The 27,567-nt window shown below is 39.3% G+C and overlaps 1 protein-coding gene across 1 annotated transcript; it reads right to left on the bottom strand.

Moving 5' to 3' along the window:
• Positions 1–1,036: 1,036 nt before the first annotated feature.
• Positions 1,037–25,662, bottom strand: spty2d1 (SPT2 chromatin protein domain containing 1). The gene is made up of 6 exons (XM_052029204.1): positions 25,501–25,662; positions 15,000–15,114; positions 9,561–11,186; positions 7,899–8,064; positions 3,379–3,456; positions 1,037–2,432 (listed from the first exon to the last, which is right to left on the bottom strand). Exons 1-6 carry the CDS (start codon positions 25,558–25,560, stop codon positions 2,342–2,344), a joined length of 2,136 nt encoding a protein of 711 aa, XP_051885164.1. The 5' UTR covers positions 25,561–25,662; the 3' UTR covers positions 1,037–2,341.
• Positions 25,663–27,567: the final 1,905 nt, after the last annotated feature.

Below are 27,567 nucleotides of genomic sequence, written 5' to 3'. Positions count from 1 at the left end.
CATCCTCTTCTGAAAAGCAGAACAGAGTTTTTATGCAGAGCATTCTGCCATCAAGAATGAGCTGGCCTGACACCTCAGCAACTGCCCTATGAGCACTAATGAGTGACCTCTGACAGCTGAAAGGCAACACAAACCAAAAGCACAAACTATGCTTCATTCGGAGGGATGTTAGTTTTTCCTTTGGTAGAAACTAAGAATGCAGAAAATAATTTATTTGGCCTGAAAACTTTTACCCATGTGGACTAAGTAATGCTCCAAATCATTTGACTATTCCAATACTTTTCTGGCCAATCTTCAACTGTGACATCCATAATTAAGCACATCCAAAATTGTGTTACCCATTTCTTATCCTGTACCAAGTCCCATTCACCCATCATCCATGCTCACTCACCTGGATTGGCTCCTGGTCCTACAATAGTTTGAATTTAAAATTCTTGTCCTCATTTTCAGGTTCCTCCAGAGATTCACTTTTCCCTTTTGATGCAAACTCCTTTAGTCCCACAACAGCTGACAAGGGCTTGAGTTCTGAAATTCCCATTCTAAATCTCTCTACTTTTCTTCTTTAAGCCTTCTCATATCATCCTGAATATACCTGACACACTGTATGGTATCCAAGTTTTCCCTTTACCAATTTTTTTGCCCTATGTTATTTTGCCTGATGATGATCCATTATTGACAGAGTTTATATCCAACCCTCTCATCCAATGAAAACACTGGCATAAGATTATACCAATGATCCCAATCTAGTCCAAAATAGTATAGGCCATCAAGTATGAAATCAAGTACCTCTATATCTGTATGTTGCAAAAATGGTGATACATTTCCTCTAATTTCTCCGTGTCAATGCAATTTGAAATAGGATGACCCTTCCTAATGTGTGATAGACACAGCAAAAAAAAAAAATTCAAGTTGAACCCCAAGTCAATGATATAGTTTAGTGAGGGAACTGCTAAAATGTCATGTAGGAAATGATTTAATAATCCCCAAAACATTTATTTGGTGACAATCTTTTAAAGATGTGCAGGTGACATGCTTATCTGGACTACTTCAATTGCTACATTGAGTTGCACTTACTAATGTAAATACTATAAAAGAATTACTACAACTTGATATGATAAACTATGTAATAAAAATTTATTGTACAGAATATCAATTATATTTAATGCATCTGTACTTGCATTTTTCTCATCAAAAAGCTTACAAAATGTATATCAGTATATTTTTTTTAAACTGTGATCTTCAACCTTTTCACGAACACAAGATGCAGGTTCAAATAAATTGCACAGACATTACCAAGTATGTTATTTTCTTGAAAAAATACTGTCCTAATCAAGGCGAATTGAAATGTTTTCAAATTTAGGCACCCAATATCAGCTTCTATCATTCCCAAGGAAGGTATGACGCACTTGGGTAAAGAGCAAACAATCTACACAGTTGCAACAAAGTGTCTTTTGCTTTTACCTCAAACACCCCCAATACCACACAACAGTGGGGGATTAGGACCAGAGTACATAAAAATTGAGTTGGTTAAATTAGGTGTGAAATAGCAACGAGAAACAACTTCCTTGCTGAAAAACATGACAATGGAATAATCCGACAGATGGCACAGCAGAGAAAATTAAAAAAACTCAGATTATTCAAAATCTATTTTGTTGCCATAAATTGAAAGGTCAGGCATGTTGAATGATAGTCTTGGGTTCTTTTAATATTTTTCCCCCACATCAGGCACTTTGGGGTTTCACCACGTGCAACTGCAAATTTAACACACAAGAGATTTGGACTATAAGCCCATGGGCGAAAGAAACAAATTCATTTTACATAGGAGCCAGGGTTGTATAGGGGATGCCAGAGATAAAAAGGCCATGTCCAATCTACTGCATTGCCCTCTCCTGGAAGCAAAATGAAAAATAACGTATAGAACAAACAGGCAGAAATAGTTAGATGTTACCTGGTGCATTTTAAGACATGCAAGGTCTCAAACCTGCAATGTGATAAACATCAATAGTACACAAATTAATATTCTGGAGCTATCAGGGCCTGGGCCACAATTAAAATTTATGGCACATATGAAATAAAAGAACACCTTGTCTAATGCATTAGAACTAGGAACAGAAAAAAAAACTACTTGGCGATGCACCATATAATTACGTAAAATTACTTCCAATATCAGCACTGCTTTCTTTAATGCTAATTTATCTTTTCGCTTGAATTGGTCAATCAGCTACCAAGTTCCACAGTGTATAAAGTTAATTCCTTACTTTAGTGCATATTACATCTCAAATATAACCAGATCTTTTTATATAAATATAATAAATAAGTTTAGTGAAATGTCTTCAATGAACTAAAGCTTCTGTTTCTTAGCTTTTGCCCTCTTTTTTAGTTCTTCCTCTTTTCTCATCTCTTCTGCATCCTCCATTATACCCAATCGCAAGCTGCAGAAGAAAGCGATTCACATTTTACAAGACATATAGCACACATACTTCTTTAAGAGCTCTTCTATTGCCTATCTTCTAGAGTCTCCAGCATCCACATTTAGAGGGAAATGACAATAAACAGGCAAATTAGTCGCCAGTTTGCAGCTCTTAAATGTCAAATGACATTAAAGCAAATGGCCAATTGAGAAAGTAGTTTCTTTTTTCTAGGTACCCATTCTACAATAAAACTTCAGACAATGCTGATATCATACATCACCATCATCTATAACATGTAAATTTGTTTTAACAAAGCCTAAACAAACTGAAGTGTATGAAGTGCAAGCAGTTCATCGTACCACTAACACAAATTAATCAGAAGTTGAAAGATTGCACTAGACATCTGTCAGCTCATTTCTTACATAATGAAAACAAATCTTTCAAATTTTACCCAGGAGATGCAAAACCTAATGTACCCAAATGACTACTTTCCCCCCCCTTTGCAATGATGAATTAACTGTTCCCAGCTGGGTTTACACTACATGTACTAAAGCATGGCTGGGGATTAGTCAGGGAAAAGTTGGCAAAGCAGCCAACTGCTATCCAGAAATCTGCTACAAGTGTGGAGATACTGGTCTTCTTCTAAGCAATCAGATAACTGGTCAAGTTTATAATAAGCTACAGCCAGTAGAGCAAATGAATGAAGGGTAGTTAGCACCCAAGATCTGTTTTTAAACAAAGCATTATGTCTTGAGGACAAAGGAGGAAATTGTCAAGACGGAAGTGTTCCCTCTCATGCCACACCTAACTGTAAGGACTTTTGTGTTACAAGTGACACGCCGGAATAAACGTCACATTATCTGATCATTCAGAAACTTACAAATACATAAACTATCGCTGAACATGTAAAATTACTTTCAATGCCAATTCCAGGCAATATTGACAAGTGCTTCACTCTGAAGTTTACCTTTTAGCTTCCTCCTTCTGCTGTTCTTTCCAGCTGCTTTCAATGAATCGCAAAGCATAGTCACTTTCATCCTTGTATCTGAAACACAAAAATAGTGCCGGGCTATAATTTCACAGGGCCCTGCATTTTAACCAGTACTTTTCAAAGTGAGCTGTGGAAAATGAGCATCTATGGATCGGTTCATTGTATTTGTATCATGTTTTCAATGTGTTCCTGCACATCTCCAACATGTTTTTATTACATGCTGGGGAATGGAACATATTTCATCAGAACAAAGTAGGGGACATTTCATTTCAAACAGTATTCCCACCTCAGGCACAGCTCACTTGGATCCACCTTACCCGTCCCTGAGAATATGTACCACTACTCTGCTGTGAGCACAAGCCACCTTGGAGCTGTGTGACAGAGTGCCATTAATGAAGTGCTTTCTTCTAACATTATTAGATTATTTATAGAACTAGTAAACTTTGCAGTGATTTTTTAAAAAAAAAATCCCAATGAAACAACACTGGTTGTGTTAAAAGGTTACCTCAAAACATCTTATTTGGGCCTAGTGTTCCTCTATCTCTCCTATGGACTGAATGCATTAGACCAGACCATCAGTATCATAGCAATGGTGCAGTAAACCCACAGAGCTGAGAAAAACATTTGTTTCACTATGGATGCACAACCTTGCCAAAGTGAAACCATTTTAATCACTAAGTTATGCATCATTCCCATTTCAGAGGCCACTAAGAATGTAGTGTTTAGTGTGAAACTGACAATCTTAGTAGTGGTGGAAGAGAGTTAAGGAAATGAAAATGCAGAACAGGAAGGAATTAAGCTAATTTTTTTTGTCATGCTTGCTAATAACTTTTATTTCACTATACAAGCTTAGCAAGATCTTGACTTGGTAAATATTGCAGTTGCCCAACACAGTGTTGCAAATAGGTATTACACAGTGTTGCAAATAGGTATTACACAGTGGGCTCTCATGCTGCCAGCCAATTCATGTAGGTTAAGGCAAGACATTTAATAGGAACCTGAGGGGCAATCTTTTCACCTAGAGGGTGGTCAGTATATGGAATGAGCTGCCAGGGGAAGTGGTTGAGGCAACTACATTAACAACATCTGAAAGATACTTGGATGGGTGCATGAATAGGAAAGGTTTGGAGGAACATGGACCAAATGCTGGTAAATTGGACCAGCTTGGATGGAATCTTGGTTGGCATGGACCAGTTGGGCCAAAGGGCCTGTTTCTGTGCTGTATGACTCTTTAAATCATGTCCAAGCTACCAAACTGTGAGGGGAACTGCTTTGCTCAGGAATCAATAATTTTACACTCTCATCTTTTCAATACCTTATCTGTAAACAAGATGTTTCACATCATGAGCAAAAGTCCCAGATGTTACAACAAGATTGAAATAGCATGCTTTTTTATTTAAAAACTATTGGATAAATATTTGATCTTGAGATACATTGTTAAAATCATTGCTGAGGTATGGATGCAAAAAGTCCAAGACCAAATCCTCTACGTGCGCCATCAAGCGATCAGATAACAGAATGGGTTAAATGCTGAGTAAAGACCTTGATTTCCTGCTTCCAAATCTCCTGCACTGCAATCTTCAGCTCTGCAAACATTATCATTCTTTCAGCTATCTGTACAGCCACACAAATAGATCAGTGTGTTCCAAATTTGCAGCTGCAGTTCCTTACCAGCTCAGGAGTAAACTCACTTCATAGTCAGTTCATGTACGACACCAACATCACCAGCAAGACTTTGGTCTGCTTGACTTAAAGTAATTGTGCTCACTTAGCATATAATTCAGTATCAGTGATAAATATTAAATCAAAAAACACTATTTGGAAATTAAAACTATCCTGCTTTTTCCCCCACAATCTACTAATGGTTTGCTGCAAAATAGACAAAGAAAATCACTGTATTCACAATTTTACTTCCACGGCTACCAAAACTGGAGATAAAATAAGGAGCTATGAACAAAGAATAAAAATGTAGAATAAATAACCTGGATCAGAAAATATGCCTGGACATTTCCTCCTCCTCAACTGTTGTACTGCTTCAGAAAAAGCAATATCCTGAGTCTTTTCAGAAAAAGGAGCAAGTCATTTCATCCATATGTGAAATATCACATTAGGATATTTAGTTCTTACTCTACAAAAGTGAAATATTGCTTTACTGGGAAGCCAAAATTAAAAAAAAACTAGAAACACTCAGGACAAGAGGCATCTGTTGAGTTTGAAACAGATAGGATATCAAGTAAAATGTGGTGATTCAGAATCAATTCTAAATTAGAGATGTAATGTGATTAATAGCTGTGACCACATCATAATGAAAGTGAGTTAGTAACAATGAAATATTGCTCTAGTAGCCGTGCAGCAAGAAAATTTAAGGTCAGTGACATGAAACACTAACTCTGACCTGCTGGGTATTTCCATATCTGTGTGGGCCATTTCCTATTTCTAAAATCTGCAGTACTTTGCCTTTAGTAAAACAGTTTCAGCTGTAAGATTATTTGAATTTAGACCATGGAACAGGTGTTAAGAAGAAAAATGAAGGAATAGATATTTTGTAAAACACAGAGACAAGTTTCTAGGTTATTAAAAATATTTTTAAATGGTACCCCAGCCTGGGAAAGCAGCTCTGCTGTTCAAAATAGTAAGACCTAAAAGATGTACATTCCCTCCCTTGCCATAAATTAATTATGTACATACAGCAGAGAGAAAAGGTAAATAAATCCAAGAAGCAAATCAAGCAGATTTAATAAAGGACGAATAGTTGGACTGAATTTGAACCATCTTACCAGAACATATCAGATAGGGAATCAAAAAGAGAGGTGGGAAGAGACAACAGAAGAGTACGTTTGGATCTTCAAGAAATTTTAAGATAGGTTTCAAAAGATTTACAGGGAGGTCATGATAACAATTAAAATGTAGTGAATGGACACTGAATTGATAATATTATTCAGCTAAGCACAAATTTTGGGGCTTTGGATGGTTGAGTGACGTGTAGCTTAAAGATTAAAAGACAAAGTAGATAGATGAAATAAGGGGCTGTATATTGTAGAACAGTAGCCTTAAGGGATTATACATATTTCAGTAAGAAAACACGCCACTGCTCAACAGTGTAGAACCCCTCAGAATGCAGATCTGAGACAGCATGATTAGGGAATGGAATAAAGAGATGTTACAAAGATGCATAGAAATATCATCAGTCCTCTGGTTGGATCTAGTTTGGTTAAGGCTATAAAGACCCAGATCGTGCCTCCTGCCTTGTTTAATGCACATGATGAAGCTACCTTAAAAACTGAATACACCGATTCTAAAGCTTTCACTGATCAAGGTGGTTTTCACATCAAATCATTTTAAATTTAACGGAAAGAATAATAATGGTTTAAGGGGTGAAGGAATTAGACAACAAAAGGGACAAAAGTACAAGGGTAAAGATGGTAATGGGATGAGATAATAAACAAAGCACGAGTAGATACAAAGGAATCTTTACCAACAATTGTCATCTGAAAAAAATGGGGGGCAGTGTTCATGATCTGAAAATGCTAAATTTAATGAAGACTGAAGTGCTTAATCATAATTCTTCACTATCAATTAATCAAACTACTGCCCAACAAACCTGTGAGAGTAGCCTCCAATTCAATGGTTTAAGGAGGCAGCTCACCACCACTGTCTCGAGGGCAATTACAGACGCTGATTGAATGTTGGACTTGTCATGCCCACTCATATCTGGTGAATAAGTAATAACAATATTGCAAGATGTGGAGCTGTTCTTTGTTTACACCAGCTTTCACTGAGACCTTATCAGAGGCTAAGGACTGAGGTCAAAGTGGGCTTGGGTCAGTTAATTAAGAGGTGATTGAAAGCTTGGGGATTATGTTTTCAGACAAATTGAAGTAATATGCAAAGCAATGACCAAATCTGCATAATGGAGACCAAGTAGTGAACAATGAATATAGTATGCTCAATTGAAGAGAGTACAAGCAAATCACTGCTTACTTGGAAAAGAGTATTCAACATCCTGCAGAATGGGAAAGTTGGTGGTAAAACAGTTAGACGATACACGTCTTGTGCCTGCACCACAATCTATTCTGTCAGTTATTTTTCCTGCTTTCCATATCCAATCACAGACCCCACTATTTTACTCTTTCCTCCCTTCCCCACCATGCAAACTCATCAGATTTGAAGCCAATCAAGCAGTCTTCTGGTCCAGAAAGGTCACTGTGGAATAGATAATTTATTTTTACCTCAAGTCTTCAATGTACCTTAGTTCCATATCCCTTTTAACAGAAACCTGTGAATCCCAATTTCAGAATTTACAATGGTGTTTCATTCACAGGAGTTGCAGATTCACAACTTGTGTGAAGAACTGCTTCCTATTAACACCCTGATAGGTCTACAACTTTAAAGGTTAGAAATGAATCAGTGTTCTGGATTCTCCTATACAAGATGGGCAAGGTCATTTCTCAGTAATGCTCCACAATAGAGACAGAGATTGAAAGGAGTTGCCTTACTTGGTACGGTCATATCCAAAGATTTCCCTGATATGCTTTGAGATTTCATCTTGCGATTCCCCAGCATCATCAATGAAATCATCCATTTCTGGATCGTATTCTTCCTCATCATCATCGTCCAGTCGTCGTTTATAGGATATAGGACCAGGCGGCCTTGCAGGATGTCCTGTGGCACAGAAACCAAATCATCGTGGTACCTTGCAATACATTTGTTAACTAACAAATACAGACCATGGATTCCCAGTCAGGGCAAGGGTCTGCCCAGTGTGATAGCACAGCATCACTTGAGTCAGTATCATTTTATAGTGGAGACATTATAACCATTCCTCAGTTCTCCAGAGGTAACATTTCAGTGTTGCCAAGAATCAGAATAGAAAAAAAAAGACCCACATTTTGAATTCTGGGTTCAGATTCCATCAATTCACTCTCGCAACCATCCTGGTGATCCATAATTCCATTCCTCCCATTCAACAGTCTTGGCAGATGATTTGATAGTGGATGGCATTCAATCCTAATTTAACTAGCTTCTCAACCAAGACCTAAATATTAGCACTTCAGTAGCAGTTCCAGGAAGCAGAATTGTAGAGAGTAGCTGAAGCCAAATTGGCTGAGATTAGCTCAGAGATTTGGTCAAATCAAGACATGTTACTCCACGTGATACAGTATAACCCTTTAAATAGGACAATAACTCTAGAATAATTCAAAAGCATTCTTTGTTTTTATTCCCATGTGTGTGGAAATTGCTTTGCATGAACATGAGAACACAGGTAGGGCCACAGGGCCCCTCAGGTCTGTCCCACCATAATGAGGCCCCAGGCTTCATCTCTTCTTCTGTTTCCCATTGTCCTCAATTCCACAGTCTTTCAAAAATTCATCCATCTCCACTTTAAGTAACTCTAGTGATCTCGCCTCCACAAAGCTCTGGGGTAGAGAATTCCAGAGATTGACCACCCTCCGAACAAAGCTCCAATGACCTTATTTTTAAATGACTGCCCCCTAATCTGGTAGCAAGAGATGACAAAAATATTCACACTTCACCATTTGAAATATATTTTAAAATAATTTGTATTTTACTCAAGTTCACCAATCTGCAAGAACCAAACTCCTAACTTGAAAACCATAAATGCGTCAATACCTAAAACCATTTGCCAGACAGAATACATGTACTCTCCCAACATATCCATCTTCCTGGACAGCAAAATCCAATTTACTCTGTTCAAGTCTAAATGGATATGAAAGGCATACATGCAGAATGGATTTATTCATACTGAGAAGACTCCGAGTGGTTCTTAATAGGAAGATTTATCCAATGTGAAAAATCAAACAAAACTGTACATGCTGGAAATATGAAATAATAGAACAGAAAATGCTGGAAATAACAGGTTAGGCAGCATTGGTGGAAAGAGAAACAGAGTTAATGTTCCATGTCTGAGACTTTTCATTAAGTTTTACTGACTTAATTCTTAGGGTGAGAGATCGCCTCTTGTATATCCAAACACAAATCCTTGATGCAGCTTAGGGGTGGGTAAAGTAAGACAGTCTGGGATTGGACTACAGTTGGAGTTCCTAGGGCTCTTGTTTTCCTTCTAAATTCTATGCCATTAGATAATAAATAATGCACAAGATATTTAAAGTTTACAATTTCATATTTTTATATTGTACCTGGCGGGCGCATCATTGGTCTGTACCCTGTTGGTGGTGGCCTTCTGTTGATCATCTGTCCATTGCTGGGCCTTGATGGAAAGTTCTTTGATGATATAGTTTCTGATACCACAGTACATTTGGGTTTCGATTCTGTGGCTCCACCTCCAGGCCGTCCAGCTCCAGAACTTGGAGTGCTCCCATGTCGTCCTGGCACAGCCGAAGTAGTTCCAGGTCTCATTGATCCTGTGCTGCTCAATCGTATCGATCCAGGGGCATTTGTGCTTTTTGATTGCAGAGACCCAGAATTAGGCCTTGGAGTACCTGAACTGCCCCTTTCTTTTGGTCGTGTGGAGTCTGAAGCTCCTGCACGAGAAGGCCGAGAATTACTAACACTGCTGGGCCTCGCCTGACTAGTGTTGCTTGATTGTGGTTGGTCCAACTTGCTTGCACTACTTGCTTGCTTTTGGCTAATGCCACAGGAAACTTTGGGTCGTTCAGGAGCTGAACTACTTGCACTTCTGGAGTGCAATAGATTTGAAGACCCTGTCCTTTCATGTCTTGTGGAAACATTGTCAACTTTCCCAGATGATGTAGGTCTATTGATTTTCTTCTGGGTGTGTTTTGAAGACAATGCAGAATGGCTTCCATTTGATCCAGGTTTCAAACCTTTGCTTGGTGTTTGAGAGCTATTTCTGGATTTTGCTGAGACATTTATTGCGGTTTTCCCACTACTGTTACCAGATACTTTGGAGGTAGAATAGCCACTCCCTAAAGAAGATTTGGACTTTTCTTGAGCTGGTGCCTTGTGAGACGCCATAGGAGGTAATCTTTCACTGGATGACATTTTTGGCTTTTTGCTAATACTGTGGACAGACGTTGAGCTATTCTCTCTGGATAAAGCATTTCTTTCTCCTGAGCCTTGTGCTAAGTTTGTGCTTTTATTGCCTTTAATTGAAGGTTCTTTTTTTGATGAGCTGGGTGGATGCAAAACTGTGACGACTTTCTCAGATTTCATTTTGTCATTCTGTTTTTGTCGTTTGCGCTCTAAAAATTCAAGTTCTTTCAGTTCCTCTGCTGTATGTAGCTTTTCCTCCACTTTTTTAATTGGCTTAAGTTCCACTGGCTCAAACTGTTTCTTTTCAGCCAGCTTCAGGAGATCTGTGAAGTTCATAGGTGGTTTCTTTGGAACATGGGACTTTTTAGCCTTGTTATAAGCTTGTTCAGGCACTTTTGCCACCTCATCAGGTTCTTTATACAGTCGTTTGGGCTCCTTAAATGGTTTCTCAGGCTCTCTGTGTTGACGTTTCAGCTGTTTAACTGTGACCTCAGGCTCTCTGTAATGCCGTTTACTCGATCTCTCATCCCAATGCTCCACAAATTCCTCAGAACCGTCAGTATCTTCTGCTTCTGACATTCCATCTTCAGCCTGCTCCCTATCATAATAATCCTCATTGCTGTCATCCATTCTTTGCTCCTTTCCCTCATCATCAGAAGTCCTTTTTTTGCCTTTCTGATCCACAGGAATACCATCATAACCTCTGAAATTGTCCTTTGTCCGAGTAGCCATTGCTCTGGCTTTACGATCATGCTTTAGTGCAACTCGTTTTGCAATTAGCTCCTCTTTCCGCCGCCGGTCTTCTAAATCTACATTAAAAAAATTAAAGAAACAAGTTGGATCCCAAATACAATGAAGTGCTACCATTATAACAGAGAAACAGGGTTTGTCTATATAGCCAAGCACATGGAATTTCTTGCCAACTATATTTGAGGAACTGTAGGGAAGCTCTTGGGTATCCAGCCAAGGCTCAGCCAATCATTACCAAAACAACATTTATCACTAAGTCACACAGTACAGAAACAGGCATATTAGCTCACTTCGTCTATACTGATCATCAGGTATCCAATTACTTTGGCCATTCAAGTGCTTGTCTAGAGACTTATTATATTTTGAGTGTACCTGACTCCACCACTCCCTCCAGCAATACATTCCAGATTTGGACCCAATATAAATTAATATTCTTTTAAAAAAAATAGGCAATGGAGTTGACAGCTGTATTAATTAAACCAGCAACCGATACCAATCAAATGAATAACTGAAATTACTATAGTAAGGACTAGCACACTAGTCTCAAAAATACATTCAACAATGGCCATGATGTAGGGTATAAATAGCAGTTTTATTTACTACCTAAAAACCCCGATGTTGTATCTCAGTCCCTGAAAGTTAGGATTAGGGGTGATTTGAACAAAGTTTTCAAGACAAAGGGGAAATGATAGGCTTAGCAGAAAGAAGTTACTTAAACTGCAAATTGGAGAAATGAACTCTGGGTTAGACCAAGACTTAACAAGAGTGAAATTAAGAATCACTTCTACATGCTGAGCGTGGTAGAAGTTTAAATGTCCATTCCACAAATGCTCACAGATATTGGATCAATTTTTACACTTTAAATCAGGAATGATTAGATTTTTCATTGCCAACAGTATTAAAGGAATGAGAACTCATTGAATCAGCATTTTTTTCCTCCACTGAGTCACTGATTAGCAAAGAACTAAATTACCTACTCCTGCAATTAGAAATGTGTAATAAATGATAATTCACCAGTATTTTTCTGCAATTCAAGCTATTTATTCATACATTTTTTTCTGGATCTGGATGTCACTGGCAAGGCAAGCATTTATTGCTGTTCCTGACTGCCCAGAGATGACGGTGGTGAATCATCCCAATCCTTCTGGTAAAAGTGCTCCTACTGTGCCATAGGGGAGAATATTGCAGGATTTAGACCCAGGGACGAGAAGGATGGGCAATATATTTCCAGGTCACTTGGAGAGAAATCTGTATATGGTGCTGTTCTTATGCATTTACTGTCCTTGTCCTTCTTTATGAAGGATGATGCAGGTCTGGGTGGTATTGTTAGGGTAGTCTATGTGAGCAACTGTGATATATTTTGTAGATGGTATATACTGCAGCTATGCAACGCCAGTGTTGGAGGAAATCATTATTTAGTGTGATTGATGGGGGTACCAATGAAATGGAGTGCTTTGTCCTGGATGGTATTGAGCTTTTTTGAGTTGCTGGAGCTGCATGCATCCAGATAGTGGAAAGTATTCCACCATACACCCGACACGCCTTGTAATGCTGTAAAAGCTTTAGGGTGTCAGGAGACAAGTCTGTGCTTCAGGATATGGAGCTTCAGACCTGCTCTTGTAAACACAGAATGTGTGTGGCTGGTCCAATTGAGGTTTTGGTCAATGGTGACCCAGGACATTGATGGTGGGGGCTTGGTTGATGGAATGAAATTGAATGGCAAGGTAGGCAGTTCAACTCACTCTTGTTGGAGGTTCTCACTTCTTGACATTTTTGTGGCACAAATGTTATTTGCCAATTATTAGCCTAAGCTTGAAGAATGCCTGGTCTTGTTGCATGGAGGCATGGGCTGCTACATTTGGAGATGAGTTGCAAATGGAATTGGTCATTGTGCAATCATCAGTGAATATCCCTACTTTTGAGCTTACAATAACCAAAGATGTCTGGCTTAGAGAAACGCTTGCAGTGAGGTTCTGGTGCTGGGATAATTGAACGCCAACAGGTAAAACCATTTTCCTTTGTGTGTCCTCCGACTCTAAACACGAGCTGCTTTTCCCCTGATGCCCACTGACATCAGGTTTATCAGGGTTCCTTGATGCCACACACACCATCAAATGCTGACTCAACGTCAAGGACAGTTACTCGCACTGCACCTCTGGAATTCAACTCTCCTGGTTGACATTTGGGCCAATGCTGTGAAGAGGTCTGGAGCCAATTGGCCCCGAAGGAACCAAAACTGGGTAGCAGACTGCAGGATATTTGCGGTCATATGCCCATTGATGCCATTATTTATAACATCTTCCATCACTTTGCTGATGATTGATGGTAGACTCACTGACTGTAGCTAATCAGATTGGATTTGTCCTGCACTTTTGCAATAGTATATACCTATAAAAGTACCAAAACACTTTGGCTAAAGACACAGTTAATTCTGAAGTGAAGGTCTTCATTATTACAACCTTTGCTGTATCCAATGCTCTCAGCCATTTTTTGATTATCACACAAAGTTAATAAAATTGGTTGAAAACCGGTTTCTGTGATAGAGGAGATCTCAGGAGAGCATTTTTGACCTTTGCATAACTCTAATGTGTTTCATTTTTACTGCTGATTGCTTGTAGAAAGCAGAAAATATTTAATGCTTTCACACAACAAACTTAAACATATTGAAAACTATTCAAGCTTTGATAAAAACAAATTACTCTACAGTACACATCTGCAGGCAGACCATCACAATACAAAATGATAGTGTGCTGGATTTGCTGCTTATATGATAATGGGGTTATCAATTTTAATTCACAAAAATAATCCATCTCAACTCTGAAAATGTTCACCTATGCTATCCATAGGACTGTAGGTGGAAATAGCTGGATGGACAGAAAATTGTTTCCAGATTTCTTAAACCCACCCTGACGAAGCTCTTCTTGATACAATTAGAATGACCCAGTTCCAATTTTAGCTTTTCCTATCAATTCCTTTAACCACCTCATACACCTCAAGCAGAAAACCCTATAAAAAGGAACATCATTTATCTTCTGATCAGTTCATACTTAAGCACTCACTCAGTCTCATAATGGGTTGTAGTAACTTCCCCATATGCATTCGGTTAATAGGTCTAATTGCCTTGTAGCTTTCCACTGCTCTTAGATAGTGAACGTCATTAATGGACTTGCTGGATTCGATTTTAGGGAATATAAGTGAACACAGAACCTCAGTGTCTCTAAGAGGCTTCACCAACACTTTAGTACACAGAAGCAGCCATCCCACACATCAAATCCTTTTCCATATATGCTGCCTGATCTACTGACTATATCTTTTTGTTTTAAGTTCAAATCCGTGGCACTGTTTTTAACTATCTGGGTTATCTAGCCTTCTGACATCAAGAACATCTGAACATTTACCAATACCAATGGTTCACATTCAACAACAGCTCACGTCCATATTCCATCTATCCTCCAATTCAATCTTTCTGTCAAGTGTTACAATATAGAGGAGAATTCTTGGTTCCTTCTAGATCTCCCTGAGTTTTGCATTTTTTCATGGCAAGTAGTATGTTAGTTGTTTCCTAGCATGGAGCTCATACTGCCCTGTAAACAGCAACTAAATATTTAAGATCTGTGCAAGAGAACTGCAAGTATTTTGATGTTCAGAGGAGAAGGAAAATATACATCAACACCACCCTTAGGAGTTTATCTGGGAACAAATTAAAGATATTGAAGGGCACCATTCTGAGAGTTAATCAACCATCCAAGATCTTGCCACTTCTGCCTTCTAACCCAAGCATCACACGTCTAGGATCTAGAAATTCATGCAGACAAAACCCATCAGAAAATGAGACACTTCTCTACCAACAAACATCTCTCAAGTAATGTTACCTTTTTTCCTCAGCTCCTCCTCCTTGCGTTTGAGAAATGCCTGCACTGCTGCAGACCGAACCCCTTTCACTTGTTCGTGCTTCTTTGGCGGTTTCACTGATAAGCTATAGCGTTTCTGTTAAGCAAAGAACAACAAAATCATAAATATATTATATACAATTTGCCCAAAAGCAATTAGAACACTGACACGAGTACACTTACAACTATACTCCAAGAGACAAAGTTATCTCTGCCGAGTTAGCAAACATTAGTCAGAGAAATGATGCAGAAGTAATATTGTGAAGCTATTCAAAGAGTGGGGGCAAATTCTTCCAGTGCTCTAGCTAGAATGTCTATTCAAACTTGGCAGAGGCTAAAATCAAGTTCTTCCATTTTGCACGTTTAAAAACATAATTCAGTTTACAATATCCACCATCATAAATAAATTAGATTGCCACGTTTTTCAATTTACTGGTTGTGGAACTTTGCCGTGCAATGTTCATTGCAGGATTTCATTATGCAACAGCAGTGACTGCACTTCAAAACAATTTACCACTTGCAAAGAGCTTTGAAACACAAGGTGTTTTTAAATGCAACAGGCAGTGAACAAAAAGTGATAAGAATAAAACAAGTAACACAGCTTCAATTTTCAATCCTGATAGCTTTCCAGTGATACCCTACTGAAAAACGCAAAGATGGATATTATTTATCAATAAGGACAGAATCATCTTTAGTTGTAATGCCCTCCCTCCGTAGTCAAATAATTGTACAGGACCCACTGCATTGATTCATGCATGAAGACCCTTGAGTAAACTGTTGAAGGATTGTTAACATCTGTAAAGATCCTGGACTCCGTCTGTAACTTTTAACTAGGAAAGGAAAAGGGTTAAAAATAAGAACACAAACTCTGAGAAACTTGTGTATATATATTGATAAAAGATTAAAGTAATACACAAATAACTGCAATATCTCAACACCACTGGCTACAAGGACATTCCAGCAGGTTTTATTCAGGAATAAGAACCAAATTCATGTATTAATTCCTCCTGCTATATTCCTTTCACATAAACAATGACATTCAGAAGATGGAAACAGATGTCATTGGCTCTGAATTTGAGGTGTAAAATAATGGCAGGCGTATCAGTATTTATAATGGAGGAAATCTAACAGCACCTTCAATAACACATATACGCATAAATAAACACAAAATCCAGAAAGTTGGTGTCAGAAACTCCATGCTCTTCCACAGGATGTGCTGCTTTGAGGTTTCCAACATGACCTTCTGTAATCAGAGAACTGATAGCAACTATGAACTATTTATTGTAAATGGTGTTCAGAATGTTACACGTTGTTGTATGAGATGTACAGTTTTTAAATGCTATACAAGGCCATCGTTACTGCTCAACAACCCCAACCCTAAAAAATTTGAACGAGAGAATTGTTGTTCCTTTAAATAATTCAAAATGGATTTCTAAATTAAGAAATAAAATATCCTAAACACAGATTAGCAGCAGAAGCATATCACTAATTCAAATGCTCCAGTTTAAATTTTAAATTACTTCTGTTTTCCTTCCACATCCCGAAGGCATGCTGGTAGGTTAACTGGCTGCTGTAAATTACCCCTAGTGTAGGTGGGTCACAGATGAACTCGAGGGGACTTGAAAGGCATGCAAGAGAGAATAGATTACAGAGCAATAAGATGGGGAATTGGATTGATGGAATTGCTCCGAGAAAAGACATGGATTGGAGGGCCAATTGGCCTCCTTTTGTGCTGTATGAAGTGGGATTGTTGTATTGCTGTTTGTGTGCAAACTGGTTGCTGCACTCTCACATTACATGTAGCAACTATACTTCAAAAGTGTTTCATTAACTGCAAGACACCTTGGGCCATTCTGAAAGGGACTTGTAGACCCCCAAGCAACAGCCCAAAGACAAATAATAAGACTGATGTACACAAAAAATTAATTTTAGGATCCAAATTTTTGCTAATGGGGTCTTCCATCCTCACCCATTGCTTACAATTCCCACCATCATGAAACTACTTGCTCCAAACACAAAGTTGGGCTTACTGGCCAAGAAACTTGAAGCTGAGCAATGGCAGTGTCTCAAACAATGTAATTGTGTGACAAGCCCTGCTCATATAACCCTACTGGAAACTAAAAGATGACAAAGGTGTCAAAGTTATCAATGTATTTCAATTTTCTGAATGTCATGACAGTCAATAATTTTAAAGACAAAAGATAGAGTAAAAAAATTAAAAGTTTAATTACTAAAAAAAAAATTCTAATAGAACAGTACCTGAGAGCAGATTCCCACTATAAATGATGGGGAATCTCCAAGTACCAGCTCCACAACTAGACTCTACACAGAGCACTGCTTGGAAATAATGGTGCACTGAGCAGAATAACCCTTTTTTTTAAAACCACCAGAATTCAAATCAATACTTGGCATAAGTGAGAAGGACAATGTACGTTGACAAAGATATGGGAAAAATTGCACAGCACCAGTTCAAATTAGGGCGCTACTTAGGATGCTGTGATTAGTCTCACTTTGAGTCGATGGGAGGTTTGAGGAAAGCAGATTTTGTTCAGCAATTATTGGCAGAAACTGTGTGTGAGAATGAGGTTGTTTTTGGCTGTGATGCCCTCAATGAGAAAACATTTATGCCAAAGAGTCATTCATTTAGTTTCCACAAAGAACAGTCATCTGGATAAGGTACTGGCAAGCTGCCAGTGTCCATGGTAATGCAGCACAAGGCAGCTCTTTGAAAAATGAGAAAAGAACTCAAGGAAAAACATGTTCAAAAGTTTAATAAAAAGAATTAAGATTTTTAATAGCCAAGATAAGTACTCATGCGCAGAGCACAAGAAAGCTCAGGTTTGCCCTCATCTGAGAATTATACACTTTATAAACCAGCATTGACATCATTATCTCCTGGGAAACCAGCTAAATAAAACTACTTGCACAACTCTAAACACATCAAAAAAGCCTCATGTACTCTTCACTCATGTAAATGGAGATTTAAAAAAAAACACAATAGGCTCTGTGTAATGCACAAAATCTTGAGAACTGAACAAACAATAATCAGACAGTCCAGAATTGTCACCATGACAACCAAGGAGGTTTCTAATTATAGCACCTTAGGCTAAATCAAAAAACCTAAACAACTACTTCAGCCCCTCCAAAGATCTGAGTCTGTGATTGCCTCGGTTCATCTTTCACAAAAAATGTGTTGATTATAATACAATTTGCCAAGCAGCCCCCAAATTACCCAACCAGCCTGCAAATTTCCAAAACTGAAGACAATGAATCAAGTTTATTTACAGTACATGCAGGACGTCCCCTTATGTACAGAGCTCTGTTCAAATGCTTGTACTTTGTGTGGCAGGGTTGTACCTGAAGGCTTAGCTTTGACATACAATCACATGCAACTCGCTCACTTGTCACTAGTTGTGATACGTTTATCCAATGCAAAGGTTAGACATCTCCTGCATACAAGTTATTGAACATATTTAGTGAACAAAAATCAGGTATGGCATCTGCATGGATTCTGATTAGTTTTCAAGATAGCAATAAGCTATGGCACACTTGAGAGATCACATACGAGGCAAATAAAGTGGTATTTGATGACAAAGTGAGTTTTGGAATTTAGATTGCAAATATGGCAGTTAGGCAACATGTGTGGTATAGCTAGTGGAGCTGCTACCTCACAGCTCCAAAGACCCAGGCTCAATCCCCACCTCTAGTGCTGCCTACGTGGAGTTTGCATGTTTTCCTTGTGATCGTGTGAGTTTCTCCTCTCTTGTTCTTCTCCATCTTGGTAGAAGGGACTGGGGATAAAGGGCATGGAAGCTAGGGTAGTGGCTATGCTCCTCCTGCAGGATGTTGGAGATCAGGAATGTTTCCAGTGTTCCTGGTGACTATACTTGTGGGAACCGTGGCCAGCTGTAGCTCCCATCAGACTGTGTAGAACAGTTGGACTCACTAAGGAGCACCTGGTATGTGGAAAATGTCATAATTAGTATATTTAGTGAATTGGTCACACCACAGGTATAGAAAGAAATTAGATGTTTGACCACCAGGAAGGGCAGTAAGTGCAGACAGGTTTTGCAGGAGTCCGCTCTGGTCATGCCCCTCTCAAATAGGTATACCATTCTGGATAGTGTTGGGGGGATGGCCTCTCAGAGGAAAGCAGCCGCAGCTGTGTTTGTGGCACCATGGTAGGCTCTGTTGCGTAGCTGAGGAGGAAAAACTCTAGGCAAGCAGTAATGGTGGGGGATTCGTTACTTAGGGGAAACCCATATGCGCTTCTGTAGCTGAGAGTGAGACTCTAGAATGGTATGTTGCCTCAATGGTGCCACGGTCAGAGATCTTTTGTATCAGGTGCAGAACACACCGAAGGAGGAAGGAGAACAGCCACACTAGGTTTTAATCACATAGGTAGAAAGAAGGATGAGGTCCTGCAAGTTTAGGGAGTTCAGCAGAAGGTTAAAAAGCAGGACCTCTAGGATCAGAATCTTAGGATTACTCCCTGTGACATGTACTACTGAGGGTAGGAGGAGGACAGGACAGATGAACTCATTTCTAAAGAACTGGTGAAGGAGAGATGGCTTTAGGTACTTGGATAATTGGGATCACATTTGGACTAGGTAGAACCTATAGAAGGGCAGGTTGCACTTAAAATGGAGGGGGACCAATATCCTTGCAGGGAGGTTTGCAGAAGTATTCTTTGGGGAGGGCTTTGTGGGGGGGGGGGGGTATGGGGGGTGGTGTTTAAACTAATTTGGTCGGGGGTTGGGAGGCATAGCAGCAGGTGCTGAGATTGACTCAGATGTGAGAGGATGAATCAAGCAAGTCCAGTGGCAGAGCCAGAGGAGGCAATGAAGTCAGATACAACCATTACATTTAAGAGACATTTAGACATGCACTTAAATAGGCATGGCATAGATACAGACCTAATACAGACAAATAGGACGAGTGTAGAAGGGCAAACAGGTCGGCATGGATATGGAGGGCCGAACAGCTTGTTTCTGTGCTGTACGACTCCGACTCCATGCTTCACTTTCCTCCCATGTCTCAAAAACATGCAGGTTAGTGAATTAATAGGCTGATGTCCCTGGTGTGTAGGTGAGTGGTAGAATCTGGAGGAAGCTGTTGGGAACATGGGAAGAATAAAATGGGATTAGTGTAGAATTATTGTACTTGGTACTTGACGGTCAGTGCAGACTCAGAAGGTCGAAGGGCCCACTTCCATGCTGCATGCACGACTGTGATTATGTTCCTTTGTTAGTAATGTTTCCCTAACTCCTCCCTACTCCACCATTCACAGCTCCAACCCAGTTGTTTATTAACCATCTTCTGTCAATACAATCACACTGGAGAAAACACATTTTTGAAGTCCAGTTTCAGAACAGATTCAATGCTGATGACGAAAAACACATTCCAAGCTTTCAGTTAATTGGAAGCACTTTAACAAAATTAACAGACCACCCCTTTCTAGGCCAATCCCCCTTTTCAAATTGCCAGCCATTCCATCTCTCTAGATAAATTATAAAATTGCTTCAAATTTATAATATCCATTTTTTGCGACAATAAGGTTCCACTTTTCCTTTTCCCTGCTAATTTTCAATTGTCTCCCTAATATATGACCTCTTTCCTCACAGTAAAACAGTAATTCCACTTGCAGTCAGTCTCTGATTAAATGCAAGTATTTGGAAATTTTAAATTGCTAACTTTAAATTTGAATAATAGGGATCCTGCATACAGTCTAAGGGGTTCCACCTGGGTTCAAAAAAGCTATTTGTGGGTTTATGTAGTTATACAAATAGACCCTGCTTTCAGACATTGGCAATGTAACAATTAATTTGCATATTTTTATGAGTGATTTAACCAGATACCAATAACGTTTTTTCCTACTTAACCCTAGCAAGCTCTGCAGATGTGAATAACTTACAGTCCATAGAACTTGCAATTTTAGTTTGTCTATCATTAGTAATGATGTTATCTGCTGTCTGAAGGTACTTCTTTCTGATACTATCCAATCAACATAATGGTACTTATATATTATGGTTCGAGGTGCTAGGCTGATAGTTCACACAATTAACAATACCAGAATGAATTTGCCAGGATTATCATGGTTGACAGCTGAGAAGGTTTCTGATTTTTTTTTAAATCTTCCCAAATTCAGCAAGTTGCCTTTGGGATTAGGGTTTGCTGCACAAAATGTAGACGTCAGACAATTCCTTACCATGAACAAAATATACAAAAGTAACCTCTTAGCCTCGAGTTCAGCTCTGATCTTATCATCTTCTTATACTATAAGAAATTTAAAATGGGTTAAGGGTCTAGGGTGAAATATCATTTTAAGATCTACATTGCAGCAGTTTTGCAATTTTCAGAATTCATCAGCAGTAAATGGATAACATCTGAAAATGAGGTTGTTTTGCTTCCTCTCTGTAAAATACAAGTAGACAGTTAGAGGAAATATATCTACAGCAAATCCAAGGCAGACGAATGCTTTGGATAGATTACCTCGTTGTCATTTAAAAAGCAAATGATAAGCCATACTCATAAGTACTTGGGTGTGTTCCACAATTATGGGACTAGATAGATCCACTGCAACCAGATAAAATGTTAGGTGAATTTGGAAAGTTTCAAAAGTTTCTAGTAGATAGGAATCTGCAGTGCAAAACGATCCTAAATTTAGAACCAATCTATGAACCATATTGAAAATGAACAAGGATTCGTTAGAAGCAAAGTTGTATTGATAGAAAACAACATGAAGTCCGTATAGAGGCTTGAATGTACTGAGCATGTACAGAAGCACTTGCATTTAAAATGCTGTGGCTGCTTTGCAGGCAAATAAAGCAGTCACACCACAAGACCCCACCAACACCAGTTCAAAGAAACATATGTGGGAACTAACTTCTGTGCTGCCCTTGTCCTTCTCTCCAGTCCTCTGATTGCCTTTATAACACATGATGAAATGTGGAAAGACAAGCGATTTTATTAAATGAAAAAAATAAAAGTGAGCTAAAATATCGCATATAGTGGTATTTTGAAGCGGAATATTTTCTACATTGGCATAAAGGACATACCTTTATATAGCACATATCAGAACTCAAGTGCTTTATAGTCTATTAGCTACTCCTGAACAGCAGTCAGTGCTTTATGCAGCAAACATTATACTCATGGTAAATAAAAAAATCAAAACAATTGCAGATGCTGGAAATCTGAAATAAAACAAATGGTGGAAACACTCAGCAGGCCTGGCAGCATCTGTGGAAAGAGAAACAGAGTTAATGTTTCATTAGGAGTCCCTTCATCGGAACCAAGAGATATTAAAAGAAGGTAATTTTAAATTGCAGAGAAGGTGGTAGGAGGAATGGATAGGCCAAAGGGAATATCTGTAATAGGGTGGAATCAAGTCTCATGGATCTTATAAGCAGCAATGACAATGACCAGATAATCCTTTCTGCATACATTGAGGGATATCATTTGGCAAGGGCCTTAGATGAAACACCTCTGCTCTTCAAATAATGTTAAGGGAACTTTTATATAGTTTGGTTCAATATTTCATTCAAAAGAAAGCATCCCCCACAGTGCAGCACTTCCCCAATAATGAAGTGCGAATGCAAGAACATATGCAATGTTGTAGTCATAAGACACACGTCATAGTGGTATTAATGCAGCTTGAAGAGAAAGCCACCTGCCCATACATTTTAATACACCAAAGTTCCCATAAGTGAATGAGACACTTGGGACAGCATATTTACCGTGTGGTTAGATGAAAAATTCTTATGCCAATTAATGGAAAGCTGTGCTAAATTATCTTACCAACAATACTAGCTGAAATTTATCAAATATTCTACAATCATAACAAAGATAATCCTTCATCACAGGCAGTTCCCCCCCCATATAAAGGATACCTTCATAGAACAAAGGTATCAGCAACAATCAAATTTAATATTACATTTACAGAATTACTTGGTTCTTTGTAGTCACTCTGAAAATGACATCAAATCCTACTTGGAGTAAACACCTGCTCCACCCAAAGAAAACGAATATTTGTTCAGCCAGAGTTCAAAAGCGACCACTGAAGAAAAATGTGCTGCATGTGTGATTTTTTAATCTCTCCTTTCAAAAACATCACAGCTACACATCAATAAGCTCAAAGCATCAGCTGCAAATCCCAGTCCTATTTACCAATTATAATTAACCACGGTACATTAAAACTTCTCAAAACAGCCAAATGTACAAAGTTATTATTTAAGAAAAAAACAATTAAAAAAATTTCTCCCCTCCCCCACACCACCATCTTGCGATAAATGCAGAAATTAAGACTGCGAAGAGAAAAATGGAAACAGAGGGAGTTGTAACAGTGAAAATGCTCCTTCCAGGCAAGGAAATACACAATAAATGAAAGAATAACACTAGGTATGGAGAAACAGAAGGACGTTGTATCTTTGTATTCTATGCTTCAGCTAATAAGATGCTTTCCTTTATGTGTCTTTCTAACTGCTTATTCACCTATACTGGTACCTTTAAATATCTGTGGATATAGCTAAATAAGTAGTTAAAAAGACACATAAGATAGATTCCTTTATGAGCCGAGGCATAGAATACAAGAGCAATATGGTTAAGCTAGAAACGTATACAACACTACTTGCACCACAGCTTGAGTATACACTTCTAGTCTCACAATGGAGGAAAGTTGTGACTGTACCAGAGCAGATGCAGAGGATATTTATAAAACATTGCCCAAATGTAATATTTTAAATACGAAGCAAGATTGGATGGACTGAGGCTGTCTTCTTAAAAATAATGGACCTATTTCCCTTTGCAAAAACCAGGGGTCTTCCATGGTCTATGGACCATAGTTTATAACCAGGGGTCTACCATAAGTTGACCTCAGACTTAAAGTAAATGGTACAAGGATTAAATGGGGAGATGAGAAATTAGTTTCTCCCCCACCCAGAAGGTGCTAGGGATCAGAAATTCACTAACAAAAAAAGGAGGTGGAGACCAAAGCCATGATCACATTTATAAAGTGTTTGGAGATGCACTTGAAAAGCTGTGACCTGCAAGGCTATGAGCTAAGTAGCTCTTTTTCAACTGGCACAGGCATGATGGGCCAAATGATGTCCTTCATTTCAATCTCAGCAGATTTGTATTGCCATAAACCTTCAATCAGCTTCAATATTTTTCAAGCTACCTTCAGTCAGACTTATGATTTTAGCAAGAAGTTCCAGTTATTGCAAACAACTAAGTAAAAGAGTAATACACAAAAGTATTTAAATTCTCTGTGCACAGTTTCACTCCACATTTGGAAATTTGTTCAGCAGGAGGCAGATTTCCTACAATTTCACTAAATTCATTAAGAGGACAAAATTGTTTCTTTCAATTTTCCATACATTCCTTACATCTCTCAAGTATGAAAGCTGCCATCTTATAATTGTGGAAGGATATCTTCATTATACATCGATCCATTAGTATCTTTGGACTACCACTATTTCTCATGGTCTACTATTTAGACAGCACTTGACTTTACCCCTTTTTTACATTGAAAATGGATGACTCACTCTTGCCTCAATAGAAATCTATTTGGCACAGTTTCACCATTGCTTGCATCTATACTGATTACAATGCAATTAATGTTTGCAGCACTGAAACAGATATCTGGATTACTCGCCCACTGTATATGTTATAGATAAATAGTGTATGTGTGCTTCTCCACCAAAGATCCATGTTGCACATCACTAGTCATATCTTAGGAATTAACCTACTCTTGGTCTCTTACAAATCAGCAAATTTTCTAGTTGAGCCAGTTAACGTCCATGAGCTTCAACATCAAGGTGGTAATATTTACCAAGCATATTCTAGAAATCCACACAATAACACCAAAGAACTCATCACCACTAATAGGCACTTTATGAAATATTTCAAATCGGGTTCATCTCTTCTTAGGACAGACACTGGGTGCTTCAGTTTAAAAAGAGTTCAATTAAGCTTGTCCTGGCAATGAGCACTGGTGTAATTGTTGAGTGTAATTTAACTCTGGACATTGCTTTGGCATTTAAGGGATGCAGTACATACAACTCTGCTTGGGCCCAAAATTAGCAGCACAATAATTTAGAGGATCCAGATTAAAAGGTGATGAACGATTAAAGCTGTCTCCTTGGATCCAATTCAGAGTGCATGGGAGTTTAAAGGGTGCAATGTCACTCTCTGTACTGTCAGTGGCTGCGGTGTCATAGGGTGCAATACAACTCTCCCCGGGCTCTCATTGGCTAGGGTATTTAAAGAGCGCAATGCAACTCTCCCTGAAGCCAAGTCAATGAGCTGAGTGTTTAAAGGGTGCAAACGAACTTTCCCTTGGTCTGTCAGTGGGCTGCATTGTTTAAAGAATTTAATGCAACTCCAGCTAGGCCTGGTTCAGGGAATCAGAGTGTTTACAGAGCGCAATGCAACTCTCGCTGGGCCTATATCAGAGTGCTAGGAGAGTTTCCAGACTGTCACTTACCCGGACCTGGACATCGACTTGGTTCTCGGATGCCCTACTGATAATGCTACCGAAATCCATGGTGCCGAAGCCTCACCAGCACTCGGCTGCCGAAACTATACACACCAGTTGCAGCAGAACCTCACCGCACCTATTCCAACTCAGCCTTCATGCGAAAAAGTCGTCACTTCCGTAAAACCGGGCCTCAAATCCGGCCGTTCGCGCAGTCACGTGGCGCAGAAACAGGAACGCTGTGACGTCACTGTTAGTCCCTTCGACCAAGAAAAGGCGGTGGTGGCCGGAATGTGAGTCTGACAGGGACATCCTCAACGGAATCCCTTCCCACACGTTGCAGGGACATCCTCAACGGAATCCCTTCCCACACGTTGCAGGGACATCCTCAACGGAATCCCTTCGCACACGTTGCAGGGACATCCTCAACCGAACCCCTTCGCACACGTTGCAGGGACATCCTCAACCGAACCCCTTCGCACACGTTGCAGGGACATCCTCAACCGAACCCCTTCGCACACGTTGCAGGGACATCCTGAACTTAATCAACTCATACATTAAAGGAGTTTGCTGAACTTAATCAGTTCACACACTTTATAGGGACATCCTTAACTTAACCAGTTCACACGTGTTATAGGGACATCCTGAACTTGATCTGTTCACATACATTGTAGGGATATCCTGAACTTAATAAACTTGTACATTTAAGGGAGTTTGCTGAACTTAACCAGTTCGCGTACAAGGATATCAACATAACCAATTCACCCACATTACAGGGATAACACTAACCACACAATACAGTGATATCCTTAATCAATTTATACACATTACAATATTCTTAACCTGTCATTATCCCTAACTTAACTAATTCATATATATTACAGGAACATCTTTAACTTAATTTTACGGGGCTTTCCCTAATTTACTCAATGCATACACGTTACAGGGGTATCTCTATCTTGTTCACACATTATAACGGTATCCTTGACCAATCATAGAATCAAAGAACAGTACAGCACAATACAGGCCCTTCGGCCCACAATGTTGTGCCGACCTTTAAACCTTGCCTAAGACTATCTAACCCCTTCCTCCCACATATCTCTCTATTTTAAATTCCTCCTTATGTTTATCTAGTAATCTCTTGAATCTGACCAATGTACCTGCCTCCACCACCACCCCAGGTAGCGTACTCCATGCCAACCACTCTCTGGGTAAAAAATCTCCCTCTGAAATCTCCCTTGAACTTCCCACCCATTACTTTAAAGCCATGCCCTCTTGAATTGAGCATTGGTGCCCTGGGAAAGAGGTGCTGGCTGTCTATCTATTCCTCTTAATATTTTGTATACCTCTATCATGTCTCCTCTCATCCTCCTTCTCTCCAAAGAGTAAAGCCCTAGTTCCCTTAGTCTCTGTTCATAATGCATACTCTCTAAACCAGGCAGCATCCTGGTAAATCTCCCCTGCATCCTTTCCAACACTTCCACATCCTTCCTATAATGAGGTGACCAGAACTGGACACAGTACTCTAAGTGTGGTCTAACCAGAGTTTTGTAGAGCTCGCGGCTCTTAAACTCGATCCCACGACTTATGAATGCTAACATCCCATAAGCTTTATTAATTATCCTATCCACCTGTGAGGCAACTTTCAGGGATCTCTGGATATGAACCCCCAGATCCCTCTGCTCCTCCACACTACCCAGAATCCTGCCATTAACTTTGTACTTCGCCTTGGAGTTTGTCTTTCTAAAGTGTACCACCTCACACTTCTCCGGATTGAACTCCATCTGCCACTTATCAGCCCAGCTCTGCATCCTATCAATGTCCTTCGACAGTCCTCCACACTATCCACAACACCACCAACCTTTGTGTCATCTGCAAACTTGCCAACCAACCCTTCTACCCCTCATCCAAGTCATTAATAAAAATCACGAAAAGTAGAGGTCCCAGAACCGATCCTTGTGGGACATCGTTAGTCACAGCCTCCAATCTGAATGCACTCCCTCCACCACAGCCCTCTGCTTTCTACAGGCAAGCCAATTCTGAATCCACACGACCGAGCCTCCCTGGATCCCATGC

The sequence above is a fragment of the Pristis pectinata genome, chromosome 14, assembly GCF_009764475.1.
Source record: "Pristis pectinata isolate sPriPec2 chromosome 14, sPriPec2.1.pri, whole genome shotgun sequence".
Lineage (NCBI taxonomy): Eukaryota > Metazoa > Chordata > Chondrichthyes > Rhinopristiformes > Pristidae > Pristis > Pristis pectinata.
Note: the sequence above shows the minus strand (reverse complement) of the source record. Positions and strands in the feature narration are given on the sequence as shown.